Raw genomic sequence first — 12,085 nt, 5'->3', positions numbered from 1 at the left:
TTGACACTCTGTGCATATGTAGTGGTAGATCCAGAGGGGGTGCACCAGGCGCATGCCCCCTCTTGATTTTTGTTAAAACAAAAGAAATAAAAAGAAAAGAAGGGGATGCATGCACCCCCTCCCCCTTAATTTTGTAAAGACGCCTTCCCTTTACGGAATTCCTGGATCAGCCCCCGATGTGATTCATCACTGTCATTCCAACTTAAATTGACAGAAGTCAAGTATGTTGACAATATGTGACTCAAACTGATCTAAATAACCTATCCCCAAACTACCCCTCCCCCCCCCCCCCCCAAAAAAAAAAAAAAAAAAAATGCATGAGGTTCATAGCTCAAGGCTAACACAGACCTCTGGCTGGAAAGGAATTTCTCAACGTTTCATGACATTGCGCATGTACATATAATGTGTGCAAGAATTGGCCTGGTTGTGAATCCTCTACTCGGCTCTAAGCAAGCTCAATATTGTAAAAGACAAAGCTAATATGAGAAAATAGCAACGGTTTGTTGTTTTCTTTTCAGTGAAACCCTTATGTACTAACAAAATCTCATTACTGCATGTGTGTTTCCAGATTACCTCACTATATGGAGTTAGTTGTACCATAGATCTGCACATTTCAAAAATCCATACTCAGTAGATTGGTGCTCATCATAATGGGGCTCACCATTACATTTACAAGTGGTACCTGTATAATTTATATCATATTGCAAGTGTGGATTATGCAACTCTGGATGTACCTCTATGTCATAAGATTATGAACTCCAATTTCGGATAAAATGAAGAAAGATGCTCTGAAGAAGATGTCATGATGCTCCAAGGACGTCCGATTCATTTCCCACTTTTGACAAGTACAGGCAAGTGAATCAGGCTATGATGCACTTTCATTTTACACATTGTCTTTGCAGTCAAATACAGATTCTGCTGTCACTGGCAATGGGCCACAATCTGCTTTTCAATTTCTTCTAAATTGCCTATGACTTGACTGAGTTGTGTTTCATCCATCTCAAATCGCAGGTGCTCCGCATCCTGCAGCAAACATATAAAAAGAAAAAACATTTTGAATATCATTACACATGCAAACTTTTGAAACAGAGCAGTATAAATGAGCAATTTGAATCATAAGTGGATGAAGTGTGCTCTTTTCTTGAAGAAACACACTGAAAATCAAAGAAATTCAAAGATGATCACAATGTGATACAGATGCAGACTTACAGCACACATACAGTGGTACCCACGTAGGTGGGAAAAAGTTAGGGGACAAGTTAGTCTGTGGAATTTACCCAACATGAAATCCAGTATAAGGGCATTGTACTAAATCAAGCACAGTAATTAAACCCACTGATATCCACGGCAACAAGAACACACATGCTACAACAAGCAGAAACACAAGGCAAGTGCCAAAATGTGTCTCGCCCATTCGCGTAGAAGAAATTAATGCTTTTCTAAATTCCGGAAGTTCATTGACCCCGCCTATGACCTTTGACCTTGTGGTGACCTTCAACTCCCCAAGGGACATTTACCAGCCAAGTTTGGTCACAAACGGACATATGGATCAAAAGTTATGAGCCATAATTGAAACGCGCCACAAAAACTTAAAATTGGGCCCTAAAAGTTCGTTGACCCCAGTCTGTGACCTTTGACCTTATGGTGACCTGCAACTCTCCAAGGGACATCTAACATCCAAGTTTGGTAACAAACGGACATTATATACATCAAAAGTTACAAGCCATAATCGAAACGCATCGTAAAAACTAACATTGGGCCCTAAAGTTCATTGACCCCTGCCTGTGACCTTTGACTTTGAGGTGACCTTCATGTTTGGCAAAATGTGTAACTTTGTATAACCACTCTTCACTCCAAGTTTGGTTGAAATTGAGGTCATCAGTAGAGAGTTATTCAAGTTTTTGTAGCATTATGGACAGACAACGGACTGACAGACGCCACAGGCGATCCGATCCCTTAGTCTCCCCGCACCTCCGGTGGGTGGGCTCAACAAAAACTGCAATACATTGTATAAAAGGACACAGGACATGTTCTTCTGCCCAGTGGCAAATGTTTAGAATGTGCTATTGGCAGCATTTATCTGGGATTGATTAGAAAAAAACACTGTTCGGGTAAGGAAAAGAAATCCCAGAGATTGTTTATATGGATTCACTTGTATAATTTATTGACATTATCCGGTGAGCAATGTACTCAAGATTTCTTTTCAGCTTTTCCACGACATCCCTAGCTACAATTAAAGAGGAAATTGTATCAAAGAAATTTAATCAAATTATATACACTGCCAGAAAAACCTTCATATTTACCACAGCATTTTGAAAAACAAATTCTTGTAATTCTCATAAATTCTAATAATAATTCAAAAGATTCTAAACAAGTTGGACATTTACTGTACCTGATCTGGACGACTTCTGTTGTTTAGCTGCAGCTCCACAATTGCAGTGGGTGTGTTAATTTGGTCAATGTGCTTGGCCTGACTTTTGATGTCGATTCTCCAGCTCACATCTTTCAAGCTGTTCCCAAAAACTGACTGGAAAGAAAGAGTCAGGAAAAAGCATTGCTGATTAATGCTGATAGGAATCGTTCAGCCTAGAGCTGAACTTGTTTTGTAATCCTTGATTTGTTTATGGCATACTTGTCAGTTTCACTCTTACACATATGTATACAGTGAAGATAATAATGATTTTTTTTTTGTTATCTTAATGATGTTGAGAGGGATTAAGGGTAATACTCATTGAGGGAGTATCAAAATGCACTAAAAGAAAAACAAGAAAGACTAGCTATGGCACTGTGATGAAATCAATACTATACTTTCACCTGGTATCAAGCAAAAGAAAGGAAAGCAAGAAAAATCAAAGCATTTTGCCCCTTTCCCTAATTCATTGTTCATTTTTATGGCAAAATATGCCAGGCTGATACCATATTTGCTGACTATTGTTAGTCACCTTTAAGAAGGCAAACCACAAGGGGTCAACCATGATATATCATTCATCTGTTTTCAAGTGCATGCGATGCATATGGACTACTACACCAAGTTCACATCAGGGAGGTGCTAGAAGAGGAGAGGCAACTAAAGCTCTCCTTTGAAGTCATGCGCGGCACCGCCGAGAAGTTATGCGTTCAACTACAGGTGTTACCCATGTGCTTTGACAAAAGAGAGCATCAATAATCGGGACTAGCGCTCTCACATCTAGAAATATTTGCTCCTACTGCAATTCGCTCTCTCTTTCAATGTGATGGCAACCATGAATTTGTGTACCTTGAATTGGAGCAGCGAATCAAAATGCAGTGTAAAACTCACAATTTTAACAGCAAATAGTTTAAAAACATGCTGGAACACGCTTTAACGGAGTACTTTATTTGAAAGATCAAAATATCCCCTTATTAACAGATAGAAAATTAACATGCGGAAATGTGCGCATTATAGAAAAAAAAAAAGGTTTTTAAGAGGGCCTAATTTTGATTTCCTTTCGATTTGCGAATTACGAAGAAACTAGAAATACATGTTAATAATCTATTCTAAATCAATTCGAGTATTTCATTTAAAATTTTGCGGTGAAATAAAGCTTATAATTCAACGAAAGGTGAAATGCGTTCTTCGTCTCCGAACTTCGTCTTGCAACTAGAGCGGTGCCGAGCATGACTTCAAAGCGCAATGGAATGCTAGACGTCCCATTGTAACGCCTTGAACCCAAACATGTGTTTGCATGAATTACGAAGAGTTGCCACTCCATCTCTTTAACACCTCCCTGTTCACATCCTTCTCTTTGTGAAGAAGTGAAGCACATGCATGTTACATGTCCCAAAAGAGAAGCTATTTGATTACCTGATAAACCACCTTGTCATGAATCTTTGAGCGATTACTCTTCCAAAATTTGGTGAAGGCTGTGGCTTGTGCTTCGGATATTCCACCTTCTTTCTTCTTCATCTGTGATGTCAGAAAAGCCTCAAGTTGATTGAAATCCATGTCAATTGATGCAACATTCTGAAAAGATAGAGAATATTACAAAATACGGATATAATCTTCGGTTTTCCAGCAAAGAGCCTGTTTACCTCATAATGTCCTTTCTTCACTAAACAGGGAGCAGCTTAGCCCTACCAGACACTGTGACAATGTGTTGTGTACAATGGCAGGGCTGTGAAGGCCCTATAGTTAGGAGTGCTCAGCTTTTATTCTACACCATCTCATGAGAAAAGAAAACATTCTCAAAAACAGATAAAATTATAGATATTTTTCATAGCATGGGCCATGGACTGTACGTGCTGGTGTCACTCCAGAATCCCTGTCACTATGACACTACGATCACTCCCATCTTTAAACAGTTAGATTTAGAACAGTTTGACTTCCCTATGTTAAAGGTGCATGGTCCCGGTGTTTTAGTCAAATGCGTACGCGGGCGCACGGCGCAAGTTTCCTATAGAGACATACGCTATCGACTTCTCTTTGGCGCTTACGCTTTGGCCCACTTTCCCGAGTCCGAAGAAGTCCGATTCAGTGTAGTCAGTGGTCCGATCACAGTTCGGCTCATGAATCAGCTGAGGGGGATGACAGCTTTAGCAAACTTCTTTTGTGATGTCACAATAACAAGCACATATGCACACACCCTGGCATTACTACAGACTGCGCGATGCGCAAAGAAGACAACAAAGGCAACGTTACTTAGCAACACCTACGCACTTTACTCTTGATGACAGCTCAACTTCGGTAATCTTTGTATCAGTGCTAACGATGATCGGCAGTATCATCAACAGCGCCATCTACACTACCGGGACTAGATTCTATGCCCCTTTAATGTGAAATCCCCATTACGCCATATGAAATAAACAACACAACAGGCATGCAATTTATGCTGAAAGAGAAAGCTCCAAAACCGCAATTGCTGTGCCTGCAGTGTTTCATCATCACATCATTCTCCGAGGCCGATAAATGATAAGGTAAATTATTTCCACTGATAAGTCTTCTGGCACAATAGCAATACGTTTGTTGGTTGACAGCCTACGCAGCACCGACATACAATTTAGGTGGACCAGACCCTCATCATGATTGATATTGATTGCAACCAATGATTTTTATCATTGCGCTGATTCATTTAACCAGCATACGATCACAACATGCATGTCGTTTTTTAATGAATACGCGCGACGCAGAAGTGAAGGACTGCGCTTTACAGGTTACACAAAGTTAAATATATGGGACTGAAGAACTAGCATAAAGGACCCACCTTCAACAGGCTCTTGCATTTCGTCAACAAATTCGCAAACTCATCCTCAGAGAGATCCGAAAATAATTCTTCTTTCATCAGCTCATCGGTGATTCCTTCAACTCCGAGATAATCTCGTTTAGCAATTCCATTCAACAAACTGGACACCTTTGAGATTGTTTTCTCATCCTCAGCCATCTTTGCGCTAGTCTTTTACGTTTCTGTACGTAAATTGAGTGATTGCTCCTCCCCATGCCGTGTATAATGTGTCAGGTGATCTACTAGTACTGTAATATAACTACACAGGGATTTCTCAAACTTTGTATATACAGTCAATTAACACAATTTTTGACGCAGATGTTTAAATTCAATACAAGTATGAGCTGTTTTGCTGAAGATGATCCCTACATTACCCTCGATGGACTGAAAGGGGGGGGGGGCATTCATCGATTATTCATCACTTCATTCGATTCATCAGCAAAACTTGTTCCACATGCTCCGTATTGATACCTACACTCTTGCACAAAACACTGGTCCTAAACTTTATGATGATAAGCACCATGCACTCGATGTTAGATATGCCCCCAGTTTATTTGAATAGTTTAATCGCAAAACAGGCTAAGCCTCATCATTTTAGAGAATACCCATCATCAGACGGAGCAAAATAAAACTTTCCGACGACACTTCACTTCTTGCATATAACAAAAATATTCTAAAAGTTATGATTGAAATACTCCTTTTTTTTGGGGGGGGGGGTATCATTTCCTTTGCTATTTATCAGGTTTAATCGCAAATATATACCAAATTAACAACTTATGGATAGATAACTCGTTTTGCAATTTATCTCTTCAGCAGAAAGTAAAAAAAAAAAAAAAGAAAAACACTTCCTTGTATCTTACGTGTTGGTTAATGAATCATATTTTGATTCAATAATTGCCAATGCACATCTCAAATTACTCATATTCTGTACTCACAAATGCCGTTACTAATTCTGTGCAGCCAATTGACATGCAACTTATTCAATAATGCCGAACTTGCTCTGCAAACTTTTTGAATATTTTATTCATCTTCTCAATAGGCCTACAGCTCCCCGTTCAGTGGAAACTACTTGAAATCACTTTTGCAATGTATGACGTGATAAACTACTAATGAAAATGTTAACTTGTGCATGCCTTGTAAACTAGCATTTCCAGGTCATTCTCAATGTTTATGCAATTATCAATTGCAGTCATGATTAACCCTTTAGAACTGTGCTATCAAGTGAGTCAAATGTGGACAAATTTCACACATAGGCCTATAGGGACCTACCTATGGACAGGAAATAAACGTAGCACATAGAGAGTTAACTCATTGGCTGCACCGTGTCAACTTACTACTCTCTGTCATCTCCTTCACTTTGGGTTTTTTTTTTTCCTTTCCCCCTCCCTCTACCTCCCACTTTATTTCACATCCCAGCTTTACCTTCTTTTAATAATCTACATTACTTTCACTTATCTACATAATGCACCGCATACTTTTAGATCTTGTTCAACAAGCTGTGTTTTATTTAGGTCCCCCACAGCAAACAAGAATGGATAAAAGGGTTGCAATTTTGTAAATCCATATTTTACAAAATGTTCCTACATGTACATGATGAATGTGACAATCACTCACGTTATGTAAATGTTAATTGAAGTAAACAGAAACTGAAACTGAGGTGATGATGATGATGATGACGACGACGACGACGACGATGATGATGATAATGACGACGATGATGATGATGACGACGACGATGATGATGGTGATGATGAGGATGACAAAAACAGTAGTAATCGATGGTACTTTATAACTCTATAGCTAAATATATCTGATGAATCATGTGATAATGTACAGTGTATCATGTAATGTGCCAGTTCAGTTCTTCTCCATATTACAGAATATCTGCCTTTCCCGCTTCATACTATCAATTTGCCAGCAAGAGAACATTATGAAACAAAAAGTCAAACGAAATTTATGGTTATCCAGTAATGTGTTTGTATTGACTTAATACTGGTACAATGTACATCAAAACTCTATGTGGTATCACCGCAATTAGTGTTTGCTGCCATCAACGCTCATTGACATTTAGGGCCATGCACTGCTGTTTACAGCACTGATCTCTAAGGAAATATTTTCATAGAGAAAGGGAGGGGGATTTCATGAAGAGTTTGTCGGATGATTTCTGATAAATTATTTGCTCATAGCCCATCAGATGCAAGGATTTCATTAGCTTATAACAGCTTGTCGGGAAAAAAATAACTCCGTATGCTAAGGAGCCTAAGATTCAAGAATGACATAGGTCGGATTACAATTAAGCTTATATATTTATGGTCATAAACACCTCACAAAAATTTCGCACCACATAAAGTGGAGGCTGGGACGTTACGCAAAATGGATCCCAAACGTTCGACGAAACTCTCTCCTACACTTGTTGCTTTGCAAATAACCAATTCCTGTTAAGGGTTTACCGTAATGTCACTGAACAATGTAAGATAAGTCATGATCTAAAAAAAAAAAATAATACGATTATCATAATCGTCAATGATTTTATTATTGATATTATCACTATTACATTTATTGTCTGCTGCAGTAGTTATCGTTTTATATCACATTATTACTATTGGACCTAGACGTCAAACTATTGAACTAGTCTGAAGAAGGCAGGCAGATAATGTATCTATATCAATTTTTGTATCTTCAATAATTTTTCCGATGTTTTCTTGAAATGTCTTTGTCCTTAATATACTTAGCTCATGAAAATTAAATCAGACCTGGCCTTTATACTATGCGTTCGGTGACGAAACTTTGTGCTGAATAGTTGTTCCGAAAACATCTTCATCTGAAAACGGTTTATATCCTTCTAGCGAACTCATATTCTCTTTTACTACCTTTGGAATTTCTAAATTGAACTTTGGTGCCTTTGAATGTTATAACCACTCCTGGCGGCAAAGTCGCCATCTTCTTGGCAGTAAAGGTAGATATCCCACCACATTATTTGGCATACATCAGATGAATGGCTATCCATTTAACAGTTAAAGCTTTTTACAGTTTAAGTGTCTTATGGGAGGTACTAAGAGATTGCAATAATTGCTTGAAACGTTCTGTCTCATATCCAGCTACCTTTGTCCCATGATAAATCATTCCAGCATTTTATGACGATTACAGAAAAAAAAAGCTGTGGGTTCATTTATGTCAGATGATATAGGTATACGCCCAGGCAAAAGCATTACAATTGACAACGCTGGGAGAAAAAAAAAAAGGAAAATAGAGGAGGTGAATGCAACAGAGGGGACTGGGGGAGGGGGAAGTAACAGTGTCTAGAGGGTATAAGTGTGATTTCAAAAGAACATAGGATCCGAACATTCTAGCTTTAACACTACAAACTGATGAACAGCGCATGACCCTGATATTTTACGAAAAATGATGGCCTTTACTGGGTGTACCTGACTTGGACCACATATAGAGTGAAGGCGACTCGATGGTGCCATGCAGGTGCTCAGTCACGTGGTCTTTAAAGAGTGTCAAGGAGACATCGCCCTCAGTCTCCTTTCCTTGGTCTCCAGCACCTCTTGCATGGAGACTTCTTGAATATGTCTCCCGAGTCGCGGACAGAATGAGTATAGCCCACGGGACATATCCGCAGCTTCACGGAGTCGTCTCCGATACCTGCTGCATGGTGGAGACCGGAGGAAGTCTAGGGGGAAAAAAAAAAGAAAAAAGGTCGAATATATTTGAATTTCCTGCGACTCTCCGGAGACTTGGTCAGTCTCCAGGAGATGTTGTGGGGACCTATGAGGAGACTCGTACAGGGGGCGCCCCCCCCCCCCACATACACACACACTCATCACAGATAATGTAGCTTTATGACAGTAATTAAAAAGATGTGACTATGAAGAGGACTTTAAAATTTATCATAAGTTTGATCATTCAACTCGTGTAAACTATGTTCTTAGCAATGATTGAACAGGGCCGATCCGATTGTATACGGAAAGATCCTACCCTGAGTTGAGTAATATAAGTGTGGGTATGTGGATGCGTGTGTGTGTGTGTTGTGTGCGTGTGTGTGTGTATTTATGTGAGTGAGGGTGTTTGTGTATGTGTGCGTGTGTGTGTGTGTGTGTGTGCGTGTTCCTTGTATCGGCAGGCAGACGTGCCGCCGTGTGGAAAATGAGGATTATAATGCAATGTATATGAAACATAGGGCATGGACGACTGACAATTATAATCTTCACAGGGTGACACGGAGGGCGCATTAGCAATGTCTGTTCATCGGTACAACCTCGACAGCCGCGATGATGACGTATAACCCTGGCCTCGGTGGCTACTCCGGGCTCCCCCCAACCAGAGAGCAGAGAAGCCCACTGCCGGCCCCGTGGCATTCCCAGCATACCACTCAGATAGATCGACTGGGTCCTCGTGCCCAAACATGGCAAGACTCAGCCCAGGAAAAGGAGAGATAAAAAAGGAAGAGAAGGGGAGAGAACAGCAAGAAGAGAGAGAAGGTGAGACAGAGAGGGAGAGGGAGGGAGTGAGATGAAGAGCGAAGAGGAGGGTGAAGAAGTTGGAGAACGCCAAAAAGAAGATGAAGATGAACCCTGGACGCCTTGGTTTCTAAAACTTTATCTGCTTCAGATGTTGAACTACCGCAGTCAGGGCCAGTTTAATGACCGTAATCCTAAAAGGGCAACTGAGTTGACTAATATTGTAAAGTAAAGTAAGAATCATCTTTGCTTCGGTTTTTTTTTTTAATATCAACATCCAATCATTCAAATGAGTAGGCCTACTTGAATACACGAAAGACCCAAGTCTGCTAGAAAAAAAAAATGAGCAGAAAAAAATAATAATATCATTATGTTTTTAGAATTTTAGTTAATATGAGAATACCATAAATGAATGTACAAAACAATCACTTGAATGATTAGCATTACATCGCAAGGGGTCTCCAATGGTGATAACCAATACATTGTACTAGACAGGCATAGACATGAGATGTTAAATTAATATATATATATTATAGGTATGTTATATATTATTATCATATATCATATATTATACATTAAATGATCTTGAATGCAATATACATGTACTAGACATTTTGCACGATAAATGCAGAATTAGCCCTATTGCACGAGGGCTATATATGCATTTACAATGTATAGTGTAGATAGAAAAGTGCATGAAGGAGTACGTACTATTTGTTACATTGTAACATAGATTTAAATTCCCCGTGCAAGAATAAAAAAGTATGCCAGTGGTTCATGGCCGTGAAGTACTATGACGAAATCAATGAATGCCACGTACCGATACGATCAATCACAAATCTTTATATAAATACACTATTCACTATATTCTGCATACTAACACAACACATACATCATAGCAACCTACAGACAGACAGACAGACAAAGACTTATACTAACTGACGTTCCCCTTTACATTTCTTTTTTTTTTTAATCTTCAGTTTCTCGAACACGGTCATGATAAGACAGTGTATGCACGCTTCTGTTATTACACATATGATAAGTGTATTCCATCATAGGTTTCAAAACTGGAAACGAGAGGGAGCTACCGAATATTATCAACATCTTTTACAGCATAGGAGCACCCATCGCATGGCGGAAGTGGAGTTATATACAAATACTGCATATATGCACTCTGTCTTTGTGCAAATGGTCACTACATGCAAATTTGGGTGACTATGTGTAAACATTAATTTACAGATACCCTTGAAAGCGAAACCGCTGCGTTGCAATTTAAATCCGTCATGCTGGGCTCTCTCCATACGAATTGTCCACATGACTGCATAAATCCATTCGCTTAATCGTTCTACAATGAAATAGGTTGAAGACACGAATCGACATGCGCTTCAACTCCAATCAAAAGGTCATGCGCTATCTCGAGCTTCCATTATGCCAGCTATAGATGATAGCTGCGCTTGATGTCAAGATAAATGCCCCATTCCTTCTCGAAGGCGCTCAGGTCGTAAAATATATCTTGAAGTTGTCAGGGAGAGCGCATTCCCATAGTGCTGAACAGCACACGCATTACTGTGGTGTACGTGTGATCCATCAAACCAGAGGAGATCCCACTTTTGCATGACGAAGCCCCATGAATGCTTCACTCACCTGTAAATACTGACCCTTCAGTCTCATTCGTGCGTGTCTAATTGACGTACGCGATCAAGGCATTCGCTTTCTCTAATTCGCAAGTGACATGATTGTCTTCTTTGGGGTGCAGATTATGTCATCAGTGAGAAAGTGTGCTATAATTATAATATTTGCCATGGAGGAAAAAAAAATAATTTCTCAGCCCTGACACAGACGAACACACACACACAAACGGACAAAGAAACACACACACATAATACACATTAAAAGTAAATCTTTAAATTATTTTACAGGATTTACAATGTGATAGGAGGTTGATTGTTATTGATTCATATTGATGATTTCATGATAATATTAGTTACGGAGTGAATATCATTTCCATAATCAAGACACTCCCTGTTCCATCTATTAATCATAATAATATAATGACATTGTTTATTATATTGTTTGCTTTCTTTTTTTTTTTCAACGGGTGCAAAACTAAATTCTTTGCGAACTTCCATCAGGGGGGGGGGTTTGTTTGTTTGATATTTTGTTTGTTTTTTGTTTTGTTTTGTTTTGTGGTTTTGGGTTTTTTTACAATGGTCGGCAATGAACAATTTCCTTCAGATTAATAATGTGTTCAATGCAGCATCATGAAATTGGCACAATAAACTTCACCGACCCGGTTCGCTCATTATTGAGGGGGGGGGGGGGGGGTCCGGAGAGGGATAACGCCAAATCAATAGGGTAGTGGGTACGCTTTCGGCAAATCGATCA

General features: G+C 39.3%; 1 protein-coding gene across 1 annotated transcript; it reads right to left on the bottom strand.

Annotated features, from left to right (window-relative positions):
- Positions 1–301: 301 nt before the first annotated feature.
- On the bottom strand, positions 302–5,414 carry LOC140246969 (COMM domain-containing protein 1-like). The gene is made up of 4 exons (XM_072326282.1): positions 5,220–5,414; positions 3,824–3,982; positions 2,393–2,527; positions 302–1,023 (listed from the first exon to the last, which is right to left on the bottom strand). Exons 1-4 carry the CDS (start codon positions 5,394–5,396, stop codon positions 922–924), a joined length of 573 nt encoding a protein of 190 aa, XP_072182383.1. The 5' UTR covers positions 5,397–5,414; the 3' UTR covers positions 302–921.
- Positions 5,415–12,085: the final 6,671 nt, after the last annotated feature.

The sequence above is a fragment of the Diadema setosum genome, chromosome 1 (genome assembly GCF_964275005.1).
Source record: "Diadema setosum chromosome 1, eeDiaSeto1, whole genome shotgun sequence".
In the NCBI taxonomy this organism is placed as follows: domain Eukaryota; kingdom Metazoa; phylum Echinodermata; class Echinoidea; order Diadematoida; family Diadematidae; genus Diadema; species Diadema setosum.
Note: the sequence above shows the minus strand (reverse complement) of the source record. Positions and strands in the feature narration are given on the sequence as shown.